This window comes from Arvicanthis niloticus, chromosome 1 (assembly GCF_011762505.2).
Source record: "Arvicanthis niloticus isolate mArvNil1 chromosome 1, mArvNil1.pat.X, whole genome shotgun sequence".
Classification (NCBI taxonomy): Eukaryota; Metazoa; Chordata; class Mammalia; order Rodentia; family Muridae; genus Arvicanthis; species Arvicanthis niloticus.
In genome coordinates, this window is record NC_047658.1 from 71,662,132 (window position 1) to 71,679,891 (window position 17,760).

Here is a 17,760-nt window from a genome sequence, read left to right on the forward strand (position 1 = left end):
CTTTGGAACTATTTAAGGGACAACTCAGACGTATGACTGAGTGCACCTGCCTTTAGGCTGGTTTCAAAGCCTCCCCTTTGGAGCCCTAGACCAGGAAGTCTTTCCCTCAAGCTTTGCATCCTAGTCCACTGTGGCTTCTGTGGCTTGGTCCCAGAGCTTTGTTAGGGAAATTGAGGGGTGGTGGGGAAGAACCACAATGGAGCCTACTGTCTTCTGTCCCCTCTTAGAAGAAACAAAAGGTTCCCAGTCTCTGGGGAGCCCTAGCTCATGCCCACCCGCTAATGCCCAGCACACAGGGAGGAGCCGGGGGCCACTAGAGACAGGAGGTTTTATTGATGCTGATGGGGGTAGGAAAGGCCCCCAGGAGCAGGGGGCCTGAGTCAGTCAGCAGGCGCATAAGTCCTGGGCACATGGGGCAGGTTAGGGCACATATTTCTTCTTAGGATTCTGTGGCTCCTCCCTTGGGGGAGGGAGAGAACATCTTGGAGAGCCTACTCCAAGAGCTAAGGCAGAGAGAGGTTAGAGCCCCTATCTTAAGAGGAGGCATCACAACAGGCAGCAACAACTTTGTGGAAAGCTGGATGAACTGGTCAGTAGCGGGAAATGGAGGAGAGCACTGGGCTGGCCTCTTAGGTGAACTCATGGAATACTTGGTATTCCCAACCAGAGTGGGGTGGGGCCCAAAGCCCCTTTTCCTGTGTACCTCCTCAAGGAGTAAAAGGCATTCAGGGAATTCCCAGGCAAGGGGTGCCAGAATTAGTCCTTAAGGCACAGCTGGGGGCAGACAAGGCGCCAAGGCACAATTGGTGGTGGGGACAAGGGATAGCCTCCAAGCTGAGTGCCAGGGTCACAAGAGGATGCAGGACCGCCCACGCTTTATCGGTGTGGGGTTGAGCACCGCCCGGACAGCCTCCGCAAACACCTCCTTGACGCCGTCTTGCTGCAGTGCTGAGCACTCGAGGTAGCGCACAGCATGGATCTGCTTGGCCAGTGCCTGGCCCTGCTGTGGTGTGATGGGCGCTTGACCCTGCTCCTTGAGGCGCCGTAGGGTATCAGGCTGGGCTCTCAGGTCCTTCTTGGTGCCCACCAGGAGGATAGGCACGTCAGGGCAGTGGTGACACACCTCTGGGTGCCATTTGTGCCTCACGTTCTCATAGGAGGGTGGACTGGCAATGGAGAAACAGATGACGAAGACGTTGGTCTGAGGGTAGGAAAGGGTGCGGAGGCGGTCATATTCCTCCTGGCCCGCAGTGTCCCACAGGTTTAGGTTCACGGTGCGCCCATCAACCGCACTCTGGGCGCTGTAATTGTCGAACACAGTGGGGATGTACTCCTTGGGGAAGGCGTTAGTTGTATAGCAGATGAGAAGGCACGTCTTGCCTACTGCCCCATCGCCCACCACCACACACTTGATGCTCTGCATTGTGTTGTAAAGCTACTATTGGGGAGGCAGTGCCTCCTCCCTCTTCTGGACCCCACTGGAAGTAGTGACCTGTGGAGAGAGGAGAGGGACATTCTTGATTTAGGAGACCTGCACCTACTGAGAAGAAAAGGTGAAGACAGAGAAAAACCACTTCTTTTTTAGTTATCCTGATGTCATCCCGAATCCCGTCAAGACAAACATCAGAAATAAGGAGAGATGCTGGGCAGTTGTGGTACACACCTTTAATCCAGGCACTTGGGAGGTAGAGGAAGGAAAATCTCTGTGGATTTGAGGACAGCCTGGTCTACTGAAAGTTCCAAGACAGCCAAGGCTGTTACGCAGAGAAACCCTATATCAAACCCTGACCCCAAGTTTAAAAAAAAAAATCAAACAAGGAGAGGTACTAAGCAAGATGTTGCAAAACTGCAGCATTATATGAGCTCTGGTACCAGCTTAAGGTCAAATCCCTGTTTCTAGCAGTGACACTGGACAAAGTGCTTCTTTAAACCTCAGTATTTATACCTGCAAAATGGATATAATGCCTACTGTATGTACTTTATGGATTAGTTATTACTTTTAAAGCACTGAGGATAGTACCTAATCAAGATTTTTTCTTCCTCAGTTCAGGGATCTGCTAGATCAATTAACCTGGACTCCTCTCATTAGTCTAGTCTCAATATTTGTTCCAAAGTCTCAAAAATCAAGGTCAATATGCATGACGGCACCAGGGCAACCCCTTGTCAGGACGCATAGAAGGAACTTTAGTGCTATGGGGCTTTAATGGACCCAAACCCTGGCACTGGTTCTGTCCCAGACAAGAAATGAAGGTAGAAAGTCTAGGATAGGGTTGGAGAGATGGCCCAACAGTTAAGAAGAGGTACTACTCTGCAGAAGACCTGAGTTCAATTCCCAACACCCACCCACTCTGGGCAGCTTTACAATTGCCTGTCACTCCAGCTCTAGGGAAGCCCATGCCTCTGGCCTTGGAGGGCACTGACAATTGTATGCAAAAACATACAGATAGACAGACACAAATACACATAATTAAAAATAAATCTTAAAAAGCCTACCACAAAGGCACTAGGTGGATGAAGTAAACCAAACTGGATGTGGAAAGGTTACCAGTAACCCCAGCATTCTGGCAGCAGAGGCAGGAGGATTATGCAAGCTTGAGACCAACCTGGTCTACCTAATGAGTTCTAGGACTACCAGAGATACATAATAAAAACCTGTCTCGAAACAAAAAAAGACATAGGCTTATAGAAGAAAAGATATTCATATTTCATATGTGAAATTGAAATATTTTAAAATGTGTGTGTGTGGGGGGGGGAGGCAGAGATCAAGAGCCATAAAAGCAGAAGAGGAACTACTTAGGAAGGGGAAGGGCAATGTGTAGAGAGGAGGGGTGAGGAGAGGGGGATGGGGGTGACTGTGAGACAAGTACACACACACACACACACACACACACACACACACACACACACACGGGAAAACTTCAGAATGAAATCTATTTTCTTGTATCCTAACAAGGGTCATTAGTTGTGTCCACTGTATTATTTGGGTCCTGGCTTTTCACAGCAAAACTCCTGGGCCTGAAATCTTCAGGTCCATTCATAAGGGGATGAAGTGGCAGCAAGACTAAGAACCTCTCAAGTCCAGCAACGGGCTGTACAGACAGGAAGGCAAGGAGGGAATTTTGGCCCTCAGTCGCAGGCCCAAGAGACTGAAAGTACAACGGGCTCTCTAGGGAGGTGGTTATCACCCAACAATCAGTAAGTCAGCCCTCAAAGGAGTGGAGAGGGAGAGTAGCTTCCGGGCTGGCAAGGGAAGAGGGGCCCCGACACCGGAAAAGGATTATGAATGAGTTAGTGTCCAAAACAAGGTGTGGCATATGATCAAGAGCACCAGATACCTGAATCTGACCTATTGAGCTCACCTGCTCATCATGATCCTCAATAAAACACCTCCATATGGTACCAGCCTTTACAGATGGCGTGGTACCATGTTACTTGATCCTCCTAACAACCTACTTATAGGACTTCTATTTTACAAACAAAGAGACCAAACTCAGGACTGTTAAAAGGAATCTAACCTCACACAGTTATCTAGAGTATGGGAGCCAGGACACAAACACAGCTCTGTGATCCAAAGTCCCGAGTTGTTGTCATTGTATCAGATGGCTCCCAGATAACTGTGGAGCCTTGTGGAGCCTTGAACAAATTAGTCACTTCCTTTACTTCAGCCTCAGTTTCTTCATCTCTACAGCAATAGTCACAACACCTGCCTTCCTGGCCTCATGGGGATACAGAATGTGAGTGAGTTATACTTTGTAAACTATCGCGTACCATGTACATCAGCAGCGACAAAAGCAAAGCTTTCCATCCCTAGAGTCAATAAACATGATGTATGCTCATGTGTGAGTAGTATCTAATTTCTCCTTGTTTACTCCCAGTTCAAACCCTTCCCCCTTTCCCAATACAACTATTCTATTTTCCCCTTTGTTTTACCTTTTTTGTCATTGTTAGCATTACTGAGGACTGAAGCTGGAGCTTCACACATGCTAGGCAGGTGCTCTGCCATGAAGCTCTACCTCCAGCTGCAGGGCAATTCTCTTCTCTGAAATTCTTTGGCTGAAGTGGGTCAGATAAGTTTCCTTTAATGACTTAAACTCTGCACTAAAGGGCCTAACTTATGCCAGATATGAAGACTGTCAGTGCTGCAGGAAAAAACAAAACACTGCTGAGAACGTGGCTCAGTGGTATTACACTTGCCTAGCATGTGCAAAAGGACATTTTCAATTTCTAGAATTCTACTCCCTAGTAATAAACATAACAATCTAAAAAAAAAAAAAAAAAAAAACCCTTGGTTTTGCAATAAATTCTATTTGAAGATCCATATACTAGCCAATGACAACAACTTGTTCTAGGTTTTGATACCTAATTTAACTCATTCAGCTCATGCCTGAACTCTCACTCTGTCATTCAAAGATGATCATAATGGGAGGGGTTTTAGAATCATACAGGCCTAGATTTAAACTTTTTCCCACCACTTATCAGTTGTCTGACCCTGGACTTAGGATGAATTGCCTCTGCAATCTTCATTTTCCTTATCTCTCAACTGTGGCTACAACAGTACTCTCACAGGGTTGCTATAAAGGTTAAGTGCATTAATATACAGTATTGCATGATATAGGTACTGAGTATGAGTTCCTAGCTCCTTGTTCCAAAAGGGTCTTCAATGGTGCTTGTAAAGCAAGTCTCAGTCCTCCTCCTCTTCTTCCTCCTCTTCCTTTTTCTTTTTAAAAGATTTATTTATTTTTATTTATATGAATACACTGTATCTGTCTTCAGACACACCAGAAGAGGGCATCTGATCTCATTACAGATGGTTGTGAGCCACCATGTGGTTGCTGGGAATTGAACTCAGGACCTCTGGAAGAGCACTCAGTCCTCTTAACCGCTGAGCCATCACTCCAGCCCCCTCCTCCTCCTTTTTCAAGACAACTTCATTGTGTAGCCTAGCTATCCTGAACTCGATATGTAGACCAGGCTGGCCTTGAACTCAGAGATCCACTTGCCTCTGACTCCCAAGTGCTGGGATTGAAGGTGGGCAGCAACACACCTGTTGAGTCCTAGTTATTCTTGTCTCTCAGAGTTTATGCTTGTTTTTCTTTCTGTTGCTATTCCCTTCCCCCTTTCAAATCTTCCTGGTTCTTCTGGGCCTCGGCTAAGTCTCACCACTCCATAAGGCTCCATAGCATCATTCCCTCTTTAAACTCTGCTTTGGCTGTGGATCTACTTCTCTGTACGTAAGTGGTAGATGCCCCTTTAAATAGCAGACTGGGTTTCTGTCCACTCAACTACAGAAAAGCTGTGAGTGTAGGGCTAGACACACAGAAGTGCACTGCCACTGCCTTTTGATCTGTTGGGACAGTGCTTCTGAAGAGTAGGATGGACCCCTCTCAAGCCTGCCCTAACCAACAATATTACAATGCTGAGTTTTAGTGGAGAATAATGATAACCAAAAAAACTTTGTAAATTAGCTTGAAATGGCTCTAGAGGGGTTAGTAGGAGAATATAGCTCATGGGGTGGGAGTATGGAACCTGTCAGGGTGAGTCTGGTCCCTGAAGTTGAGCTGGCATCCAGTGGGCCCTGGCGTTGGGGTGTGTCCCAGGCAGGTCCAGAAGGGGGAGGAAAAGGAAGTACTGATGTTTGCCTGATTGCCTGATCTCTGTGGCAGTTAGAGCAGGGGAAGTGTCCCAACTGGGAGTGGGGGAGGGGAAGCATGGGCTCTAAAAGATGGGTAAGTGTAATCCTACAGCCTGCACAAGGAAGGCTCTTAATATTTTGCAACCCTCCCTACTGAGAATGCACAGTCCCAGCCCTTACCTCTGCAAAGTGACCTGCATAAGTCTCTACCCCAAAACACAAGCAATACTAAATAGGGCCAAGCACTGCTTCGGTCTATTCCAAGAATATTTCTGTACAAGTTGGGTGGTGGTGGCACACACCTTTAAACCCAGCACTTGGGAGGTGGAGGCAGAACTTTGAGTTTGAAGCCAGCCAAGTCTACAGAGTGAGTTCCAGGACAGCCAGGGCTACACAGAAAAACTCTGCCTTGCCGGGCTGTGGTGGCGCACGCCTTTAATCCCAGCACTCGGTCCAAAGTCTAGTCCCTGTCTATTTCATGTGGAAGCTGGTCAGAATCTTATCTCTTGTTCTTAGACTGGGAAAGCTTAGAGGGGAAAAGTCCTGCCTGGTTTCTGACTCCCTAGCTGAGTACAGCACATGTGGCTGTCAGTAAAAAACAAAACAACAATGAACTTAATCTGTCCCTCTGTGCACACAAGAGCTCAGCCCCCACGAATGCTCTGTACCCTTCAGATTCTTCCCGAAGTCTGGGGGCTCAGTTCTGTTCCCACCTTCTCCAGCCTATCACAGCTCTCTCCTTCTACCTTTCCCAGTAGTGACTGCTCTGTTCATTGTGCTGGACTCCTACTGGATGATCTGTGGGGAGGGAAGCCTGTTTATGTGTAGAAGCCCAGCACAGGGCTGAACAAAAGTTGCAGAGTGACATACACCCCCCACCCTCCATCGCCAATCAATCCTGACATTGAGACTGGGAACAAGGAAAGCCTCTATGCCCAAGAGACACTGGGCAAAGGTAGCCAACTTCTTCCCCACTCAGAGAAACAGAAAGTTAGGGTAACGCACACAAAGTAGATGGCTCTGTCCTCAGCTAAAAGATCGAGAAGTCAAGCAGTGGTAACTCAGAGGGGCTGAAGAAAATGGGAAGAAAAAGTAGAAGATAGGAAGGATTGGGCTGGAATAGCTGAAGACCTTTGGCCAAAGACAGCCAGGCCAGGGACAGGGCACTGCAAGTCTGTTTGTTTGTTTGTTTGTAGGTAAAACAAGGAGGTTCACACTGGGGCTGCAGCTGGCTGCAGCTGGGTTGGGAGGAGGAAGCTGGGGGAGACATGAGGTCAGTGTGGGACTGGGAACAGGCCAAGGGCTGAGGCTCGTTCTACCCCTTCTCTGCAGCAGCAGGGAAGAACCCAAGAGAACCTAGTTCTGGGCTTTAAAAAAAAAAAGTTCTGAGCTGGGTGTAGTGAGTGGCACATGCCTTTAATCCTAGCACTCAGAAGACAGAGACACTGCACTCAAAACTCTTGAGTTCGAGGCCAGCCTGGTCTACAGAGTGAGTTCCAGGGCAGCTAGGATTATACAGAGAAACCCTGTCTGGAAAAGGAAAAACAAAACAAAACAAAACAAAACAACTGAAGGATTCTTTCCTTTTTGTCATTTTCACCTCTAGGCTCCAGCACAGAGAATATTAGATTATAGTAGTTAGAGCAAGAGGAGCGACCTGATGCTACTTTCTAGGGATTGACTGCAGAGGAGGAAGAAACAAGGAGCTGGAGCTGAGGACACAGAAGACTGAGACAGCTTCACTAAGTCGGTTCCATGCTCATCCCGACACCCAGGGTGTTCCACAAAGGGTGAGCCCCAGAGACAGGACAGCTCCAGCGTGGGGAGCCAAGCCACCCCTCCCCCATCCAGCCACACAGAGGAAGGCTCACACACAGGCTTATTTCTCCCTGCCTAGCAGCCTCTCAGCAATCTCAGGGCCTGTGAAGTGGCACTTCCTTTGCTTTTGCTCACTGCACACAAGGCTGGGAGTGCCAACCTTGCAATCCTGTCCCCCAACTTAAAAACAGAGAAACCCAGGGCTTCCCAGTCCTCTAAGTGTGCCACCAAAGGTCTGAGGGGGTTTCCACGAGGGAAAAAACATCAGGGAGGAAATGCTACATCTATTTTCCACTGTCAGTGGGCACACAGCTGGGGCAGAGGGCAAGGTATACAGCCCATCCTGGAGCCCCGAGACAGGATCCCAGCTTTACTGCCTTTTTATCTTCCACCTACAGCAATCTTTGTACTTTGAGTGAAGAGCGACAGTTTTAACCTGGACAGATCAAGGCTGGTGAGACAGGAAGACTGAGTCTTACTATGTCACCATGGCTGGCCTGAAACTTGATATGTAGACCAGGTGGATTCTGCCTCCCAAGCACTGAGATTAAAGGTGTATACCACCAGGCCTGGCTTGCAACTTAATGTTGAAACAGAGCCAAGAGATACTAAGTTGACCAGAGTGATTGATACAAAGACTTAGTTGCAAATTTAGGTTAAGGACCAGATCTCCTAACCTCTGGCCTAATGTTTGTCTCACAAAGCAGAGAAGGTGAAAACCTTTATTCTGACCTTTGACTTCAAGATAGCCCTAGCATGCTTTGCTTCTTTAATAGGCCAGAGGGCTAGAGATGGTTCAGTGGGATTAAGAGCACTTGTTCTTGCAAAGGACCCGGATTCAATTCCCAGCACTGACAGGGTGGCTCACAGGTCTATAGAGTTCCAGTTCCAGGGGATCTGGCACCCTCCCTGGGCACCAGGCATGGATGTGGTACACATACACATATGTAGGCAACACACACACACACACACACACACACACACACACACACACGAAATCTAAAATAAATAAAGAAATGGGCCAAAGGAGTCAGGCTAAAATCTGTCTGCATCCTTTTGGTTTTAAGTTATCCAGCCTCCCAGTCCTGGTGCATCTTGTACTGTTCATGGCTTAGCATTAACAGGATGCTACTGGACAGCCAGCTACCCTGTTCTTGTCCTAGCTGAGAAGCTCCTCCTTTGGTCTTTAGCTCCTAGGGACATGCCCTCCCCCCATGTGAGATGAGGACAAAAGAGGAAGCTGGACCCTGGACAGGAAAACCAGTCTGATCTGGGGAGGTGGCCTAGGCTTTGTCTTTGGTTTCCCTTCGAATGGAACAGACCCCTACAAACCTCATCTCTAATGGATCGACACTATATATGAAGGGAAGAGGTTTTTCAGATTGTGCCCAGGCACCCTTCTATACTCCTCTGTTTTCCCCCTACTATCACCCAGTATCTTCACAGCTGCCCATATAACCACAGGCTCTCATATCTTCCTGCTCATAACCCCTCATGAGCTACTATCATCTACCTTAACGTCTCTCCTGAAACAACTCCCCATAGCCCAGATTGCTACACCAGGACAAGCAGCACCGTCACCCTACCATTTCTTCTCATATTACCTTACCCATCCACTGCAACTTCTTAGGCACCCCCACCCACCCACGGCATTTTCCCATTTAGATCCCTCCCACCCTGGTCACACTCTTCTTGCAATTAGCTCAAATTTCCAATGGAGCCAGACCTTGTCTAAGAGAAAAACCCTGTTACTGTCACCATTCTCTCTGCACTGCACAGGAGCCCTGTGGTTGCTTAGTTAGATCGAATACTAAATTAAGTACTGGTTTGTCAAGCTCACAATCAGAGCTCCTGAGGATTAATTGAGCTGTGATACCAAGAAAATGTGCCGCATGCACATCCTTTCCCTAGCTGGGATTTAATACAGATCCCTTGGATTTCCTCCGTGGGGCCAAACCTCTGTACCTCCCAGAAATGAGAGTAGGAAAGACAGGTGGAGAAGGGCAGGCCCAGAGGAAGAAACAATTGATGGGAGAGAGACAACTGTGAGGTGGTAAGAGGATAGGAAAGGGAAGGAGCCTAGCTCTTAAATTTAGCTGTGCTCAACGATCCCCCAAATGTGACATTTGCTCTCCTCCACTTCTCTTTATTCTCACGGAGAGAAGTTAATACAGATGAGCAGAGAAGGCAGAGACAAACAAAATCTGAGCACGTAATCCAAAGACTGAGGCAGGGTTTCTAGAATGGAGACAAGCACTTATGGGGCCAGGGCAGACTATGTTAGACTTTGGAGAAACCCCTCAGAAGGCGGGAATAGAAAGCTCGGGAACATCAAGGATGCTTAAAGACAGGAAGGTAAGCACAACTCCCAGTCAAGGCTCTGACACACACCAGAAAACGCAGATGCCCAACCTCTGCAGTCTCCACCAAGCAGCAGGGACGAAAAACAAAGTCCTTCCCTCATATCCCTTTCCTGATCAAAATTTTAACTTCAGAGACTGAAGTTAGATTCACTGCAGTTTTCCCTCCAGAATCTTGCCTTTGCCCTCTCCTTTTCCTAGCAGACCAAGCGACCCAACCCATTCTCCCCACTGGTTGGAACCAGTAGGTGCTAAGAGACAGGGACCTTGAAGCTAGTCCCCCAGCTCCTAGTCTGGCTGCCTAAGAATCAGGGTAGTTCGATTTCCCATGGACTTTCTCACTAGTCTTATTCTTGAGTCACCCAGCCCTGGCTGCTACAGACTGCTTCCCCTCGCCTTAACCACAGTGTCACCCACCACAGGTTCCCTTCATTCTGCCAGCTTCTGCTCTGGGCCTTCTCAAGGCTGAGGGCAGTTATTTTGTCTCTAAGAGATAAAGATGTTGACACACCAGAACTTGCATGTTCTCGCGGGTGTGCACATGTTCCCAGCCCTTTAATCATCTCCATCCTCAGGAGGCTACAGGCACTAAAGAGGCTTGAAAAAGGCTCTCAAACTCAGCAAGCCTAAAGCAGTTTCTGACACCACCGCTTGAATACAGACTAAGGGAAGAGGCCAGACTGAGGGCGGCAGGGAAGATAGAAACAAAATGGTATGTGTGTGGTAGTCAGAGGCAGGGAAGAGACGGAAAGGCAGGGAGCAGAGAACTGAGCAGAAAACAACAGGGTAGGGTAAATGTGAGATCAGGGCCTGGGTACATCTGTGTGGTTGGGGAAAAGGGACTGAAGGAGGCGAATGTGGTAGACACTAAGGAGAGTGGAGGAAGACAATATGTGGAAGTCAGGTGAGGCAGAAGTCTTAAGAGCTCTCAATCATTCCTGAAAGCCAGTACTCCAGCCTCCTCTCAAAGACCTGTAAGTTGTCAGCGACTATCGGTATAGAGGCCCTTTCCTGCCTCAGTTTATCCTCAAACAAAACAAAAACCAACAAGGCCAGACTTAGATAGACACAACAGATGTGTTCACTAAATACCTGTTGTTGCATGAGACAAGAATAAAGAGATTGGCTCAGAAAAATACTGAGAGAGGTAATGGGGATTCCCCCACCGCGTCCTCAGCAGCAACAGTGTAGCTATGGACTGACTGGCTGCGACCTTCCCGGGTGAGACCTTTCTCTGCAGTCTTAAGACTTCAGAGGCCCCAGACACCGCCCCCTACCCCCCACCCCCCACCCCAGCCTCACAAATGTCACAACTGCAGAGCAGAGAGCGCGCCTTCTGCAGCCCAGAGGCCCTTTCCTTTCACACACTACTCAACAGTCCCCACAACTTCTGAGGGCACCCCACCGCAGAGTCCCAGCCTCACTGCTCAGCGCTTTCCCACTTCCGAGCCTCTCACGGTTCGGATCTCAGGGGTCCCTCGCGGACAGCAGGAGCCCGCGCTGTCCCTCGGATCCCTCAACCCAGCCACCAGCGATCGGCTCGCTGTGGCCGCTGTCCCCGCCCGGCCTGCCGCGCCCGCCCAACTTGCAGCGAACGAAAACCTCCCGCCCTCGGCCTCCCTCCTGGAAACTTCCCGGCTCCCGGGTACCCAGTCCGGGCCAGCTGAACGCCTCTTCCCAGGACCCCTGCCCACCGGGCCCGACCCGGGCCTCACCTGGTGCCCTCCCCGCGGCGGGGGAGCTGGGGGCGGCGGCGGCGGCTCTGGGCTCAAGAAGGAAGTGAGAGCGGGAGGCCGGAGGAAGTGGGGGGGTGGGGGACGGGCCGGCGGGGCCGGGGCGGGGCGCGGGGGCGGGCCGGCCGGGCGGGGCGGACCAGGAAGTCCGCGGCCTCCCCCATCCTCCAGCCCCGGCTCTTCTGCAAGCTTTGCCTTCCGCACAGTCCCGCGCCCCCTGCTTCCCTCCACTCTTCGCCCTGTGAGCCCTGAGACCCCTTGAGTCTGGCCTTTCAAGGTTAGGTCTCCCCACTTGCACTTGGCATCCCACCCCAGCAGGGGCCCTAAGCTAGGCGCTGGGCATTTGTTCTCTTCCTCGTATTTCACTTCCCGCCCCGCGACCTCCGCGGGAAGGCTGAGAAGTGCCTTCCGCTCAGCCCGGGAATCTAGAGGTAGCCGTGGCTGGCTTGGGGTTAGCCGGAATGGGTCAGGCTGGGGCAGTCCCCACCCCTGCCCTGAGCCTTGGGAGAGTGCCGGGTGGTGGTGATTCAGCAGTGGGAAGGTCCCAGACCCCTGGGGAGGGTGGGGGGAGGGCAGCTGCCGTCAGCACCCCGGGAAAAGACATGATCAGCAGAGATGCAGGCGGAGCCGCGCGGGCCCCCAAAACAGGATGTCGTGTCGTGGTTCCGCACCTCGCGGCTCCTTGGGGCCCTGGGGAGGGGGCGGGGCGTGGGAAGACGTGGGGCTCTTCTTGTTCCCTGATCTCGCCTTGGTGCGCGGCTGTTTGGAGCGGTAGGACCGCACCCAGGCCTGAGGTCCGGTTTGGGCCCTGGAGACCTGCGAGTGGACAGCCTCGTGGGCGCCCTCTGGTGCTTCAGCCTTGGGCGCAGAGTTTTACTAGAAAATCCACATTCTTCTTTCAACAACTTTCTGGGTGCTCTACCACGCGGAGAGCTCTGCAAGGTGCAGCGAAAACAACCGAGATAGACACTCCTTCTTACAGAGGACCTCCAAATAAAGTGGATCAGGTCTGACAAATAGTTTAATGTTTCCAAGTATTTTTTTTTTTTTTTGGTAAAATCAACAACAACAAAAATTTCTCCACCCAGATAATATGAAGATAACAGAATAGGTGTCCGTCGAGCTGTGTTACTGTATAGAAAGTCAGGACGATCAAACTCAGGCTGGTCAGTGACTGACTGACTGAATGAATGAATGAGTATTCTCAGATCCTTCAGAAGCCTGTTCTCATCGCTCAGGCAGTTTGTGGACCCTTTTCTTCTGCTTTGGTGCTTAGGCAAATTCCTCCCTATGGGAAGAGGAGAATAGAAGGGGCTAGGGGAAATTTGGGAGGTCAGAACTAGTGTTTGGTGTTTAATGGAAAGAGAGGTTTGTGAGCCCCCAAAATAACAGCGTCCTCAAGTGAGGTTTGTGAATTCCCAAAATAACAGGGTCACATTCAAGTGGCTTCAATGAAGCCATTAAAAATACATTCCAAGCCAGGAGTGGTAGCACGTTTGTAATCTCAGCATTCTAGAGGTGGAGGCAGGAGGTTCAGAAGTTTGAGGCCAGCCTGGACTATATTAAACCTTACCTTAATTAAAAAAAAAAAAAAAAAAGTTCCGGAGTTCAAGGCCAGCATGGTCAACATTCCAGGACAGTCAAAGCTACACAAAGAAACCCGGTCTCAAAAAACAAACAAACAATTCTGAAAGAATATTTGAAAACTAGGCTATAGCTCAGTGATAGCATGCTTGCTTATCATGTATTTAGGCCTGTACCCCAACACCACAAGCAATAGCATGCTTATTTTAGAATCAATTGAGGGGCATCGTGGTAGGAACAGGGTGGAAAGAACGTTGGGTAAATAGATTGAAAAACTGGGTTGGCAGCCTGGGATCACACCCTGCTTCCTGAGCTCTGAGTGTCTTGGGTTTGCCTCACCGTTGTCCAGGAGGGAGAACTTTCTGGGATATCTGTTTGATGGAATATAGTACTACTGGATCTGAAGTTTCCAGAGGAGGAGTTAAAAATCCCAGGACTAAGTTTCAGAAGACCTTAAAGTCTGGACCCAGCCAGTCAGACTAGAAAGATTTTAGGCCACGTCCTTACCCTTCTGAATCTCAGCTTCCCTCACTGGAAAACAAGGGGTTGAAGCAGATGATACCCTTCAGCTCTGACCTTTTGTGATGCACTCTTGAGAATAATAATTAAGTAATTGAGGTTTATGCATATAGCATATTGCTCATAGTTCCTTAATATCACTTAGGTCATCCTGTTTTGAGTTCTAGTAAATTGTATCTGTGTCTAATGTCTGTCTCCTCTACCAACTGTTAAGTCCTTTGAGGTTGTGTCTGATTCATCTCTGTGTCCACCCACTGGGCCTGGCGCAGGCAGGTCTGAACATACACTTGTGTTCAGTAAACATTTGTGGAATGAAATTGCTTCAATAAATTACTAATATGTGTAGAGTCATCAGCATCCAGGTGATTTGGAGCCACATTGGTGTCACAGATGTGAGAAGGATCAATAAGGCCAGCAGAGGGGAATAGGCAGGAAGGCGGAGACATCTGGGAAGGCTTCCTGGAGGAGGAGAATCTAAACTGAAGAGAGTTCATGCTACAGTCCAGCTTTCCTAATCAGCTGAGTTCATGCAAACGGTACATGTCATATGCTTACAGACAACCGAGGGACCCACAGAACCTGGATATTTAGAAATAAGGGCACACAGGGAAGTTGTTTGTTTGTTTTCGTTGTTTGTTTCATGTGGTTAGGCTCCCACACCTGATGAGCTGTGGCTGACCTTGAACACTGGCCTCTGCCTCTGAAAGTTGTTTTTTGGGGGGGAGGGGTTGGGGTAGAATATATATATGATAGAATAGAGTTGTTAGAATTCAAATCGTGGTGGTGATGTATGTAAGGGCCTTTGGCCAGTTGTATGCCCTTTTGCATTCATCTCTTCAATTCAGTGTGTGTGTGTGTGTGTGTGTGTGTGTGTGCCAGAAGGTAAAGTCAGGTGTCTTCCCAAGTCACTTTCCACCTTCAGTTGGGCTAGACTGGATGTTGGATGGCCAGGAAGTCCAGGGGATCCTCCTGTCTCCTCCCCAAGACTGGGATTGCAGGTCTACACCATTGTGCTGTGCAGACCTGGGTGCTAGGGAGATTTGAACTCAAGTCTCTATGCTTTTACAAGCACTTTACCATCTGAGTCATCTCTCCTTCAGCCCTCAGTGCATATTCATTGATAGTCTGCTTGCTGCTCGGCATAGTTTCACGTTCCAACAATGAAGTGGAGAGGGTAGACAAGGCCTTATTCTGATATTAATAGAAAAATAGACTACAGGGCTGGAGGGCTCAGTGGTTAAGAGTACTCGCCTCCCCTGTAGAGGACCCAGGTTCTCATATCCACCTGGAACTCCAGTTCCAGGGGACCTGATGCTGTCTTCTGAACTCTGAAGATACAGGCACACTCATGATGCACATACACACGTGTAGACAAAAATATTCATATACATAAATTAAAAATAAATCTAAAAAAAAAAAAGACATCTTGAGTAGGCAGATCTGTGAGTTGGAGGCTAGCTTGGTCTATTTACAAGGTTCCAGGACAGCTAAGGCTATACAGTAAAACAGAGAGAAAACAGACAGACAGACAGAGACAGAGACAGAGATATCTTCAACAGGTATCACACAAAAGCACAGAGTATTACAAGAGTACACCACAGTGCTACTTTCTGAGTCATAGTTTCATTTTAAAATGTGAATGACAAATGCCTTGAGGGGCTGTGCAGGTGCAGTAACACCTGTGGAATGGCAAACTGATCACTGGCACAGCAGATACGCATTAATTCCCATACCCCAATGACATTTTCAAGTCCCCCTTTTCTCTGTTTCTTAAGTCAAAAATGCTAAAGGTGACTATTGCTCATATGAAGGGTCCAGAGACAGGGATAAAATGTCCTGGGTGATCTTACCTGAACTTGGCTGGCTTCCAGACCGGTCTTCCCAACTCTAGTCCCTAGTAACCCCCAGTTTTTGTGGTTCATCAGTGCCCACAGGGTGTTCTGAGAATCAGTCTTAGCCCCTACCGGTTAACTTTAGTTGTGGCTTTAGGGAACTCAAGCTTTCCCTGGGCTCCTCTTGGCCTATCTCAGCCTCCCTGAGAAGTAGACGGTGTCTTCATTACTTTCTTTATCTGTATTGCTAAAGACAATTTCCTTGTCCTGTTTTGTGGGAAAGACGGGAGACAGCAGAAAGAACAGGGGAAGTGAACCTAGTAGATGGAGAGAGTGGGTACAGTGCTCACGCCCAGATCCCCAGGAGAGCCTGTCCTCCCAGGCAGAACAACAGTTGTCTTGTTCCCTTGCAGAACACCTTTGCATTTTTGAGGTGGGTGGTACCTAGGTCACCTGCCATAATCCCCTTTTGAGAAATCTCTCTTCCTCAGGAACAATTCAATTCTGTAGATGGTCAAATAATTCAATATTCCTGTCTCCCCCCACTTTGTTGTTTTTTGTTTTGAGACAGGGTCTTACTATGGAGACCAGGCTGGCCTCCAACTTAGAGATCCACCTGCTTCTGCCTTCTGAGTGCTGGGATCAAAGTCGTGCATCACCATGTCTGGCTGTCATTTACTTTTTATATGACCGTAAAAAAAGTTGCAATTTTAGCATAATGTAGATATGCTTTACATTTAAAAAATCTATATAAGAACTCCTTGAGGTAGGAAATATTTCCCTTCATTTTATAGATTAAAAACATGGTTAGCATTTTATAGATTAAAAACATAGTGGCGCATGTCTTTAATCCCAGCACTTGGGAGGCAGAGGCAGGCGGATTTCTGAGTTCGAGGCCAGCCTAGTCTACAGAGTGAGTTCCAGGACAGCCAGGGCTACACAGAAAAACCCTGTCTTGAAAAACCAAAAAAAAAAAAAAAACAAAAAAACAAAAAAAAAAAAACCAACCAAAAAAAAAAAAAAAAAAAAAAAAAAAACCAAACCAACAAACATGGCTCCATGTGGGAAAAATAGGTCTTATCAGTCTTAATTTAAACCTTTATAGGATGAATCAGAATTATGTGACATCATCAGATCACTGTGGATGTTAATTATGTGAGGCATGCTCAGTGTGGGCAATAAATTATGTTTATCAGTGCTTGGCTCAGTGCATATTTGCTGAAGGGATAATAGGATACAGCATGTAACATAATCCCTAGCCTATAATAGTGCCTTCAGCTGGGTATGATGGCATGTACTTGTGATCCCAGTGCTCAGGAGGTGGAGCCAGGAAGAGCAGTTCCAGGTCATTCTTGGTTACATGGCAAATCAAGACTGGTCTACGCTCAAAAAACAATAGCACAATTTTTTTCTTGGTTTGTTTTTTTTTTTTTTTTTTTTTTTTCAAGAAAGGGTTTCTCTAACTAACAGAACCCTAGATGTCCCGAAGTTGCTTTGTAGACCAGGTTGGCCTCACAGAGGCCACAGAGATCCATCTGCTTCTGCCTCCCAAGTGCTAGGATTAAAGGCATGCACCACCATGCTTGGTACAACAGCACAATTTAAAAAGTTGCTGGGCAGTAGTAGCACATGCCTTTAATCCTAGCATTCGGGAGGCAGAGGCAGGTGGATAGCCAGGGCTACACAGATAAACCATCTCAAAAAACCAAAAACCACCACCACTACTAACAACAAAGGAAAAAAGAAAGAAAAAAATTAAGAAGTGCTTTCTAATGTCATAGCCATTAGTTAATCATGACCAGTCTTACCCGATTAGCCAATTAATCACTAAATACATCACAAAATCTAGATCCTTTCTATTCTTCCATTATTGCTCAGTCATACTTATTCCTCAGGTTCTGCTCAAGATCACCTATCTAATATGAAGGTGAGGAAAGACAGCTCAGAGATGAAGAGTCCTTACTGCATTTACAGAGGTCTCAGGATTGTTTCCCAGAACACACAAGGTGGCTCAAAACCACCTGTAACAGATGCCTTCTTCTAGCCTCCACAGACAGTAGGCGCACAGATGGTGCACAGACACACATGGAGGCAAAACACTCGTACACACAAACAATAATTAAATTAAATTAACAAGGTGAGCTGGGTCTTCTGTGTATGTCTCTCTGACTACCTCACCTGTCTAGCTTCTACCTTTTCAATCTATTCTCAACATTATCATCACCATGATTTACTGCTTATAAATTTAGTTGGTTTTGTTGTTTTGTTTTTGAGACTGAGTT

At 48.0% G+C, this 17,760-nt stretch overlaps 1 protein-coding gene across 1 annotated transcript; it reads right to left on the reverse strand.

The window, feature by feature from the left end:
• Window positions 1-311: 311 nt before the first annotated feature.
• On the reverse strand, window positions 312-11,636 carry Rhog (ras homolog family member G). The gene is made up of 2 exons (XM_034500142.2): window positions 11,526-11,636; window positions 312-1,492 (listed from the first exon to the last, which is right to left on the reverse strand). Exon 2 carries the CDS (start codon window positions 1,421-1,423, stop codon window positions 848-850), a length of 576 nt encoding a protein of 191 aa, XP_034356033.1. The 5' UTR covers window positions 1,424-1,492; window positions 11,526-11,636; the 3' UTR covers window positions 312-847.
• Window positions 11,637-17,760: the final 6,124 nt, after the last annotated feature.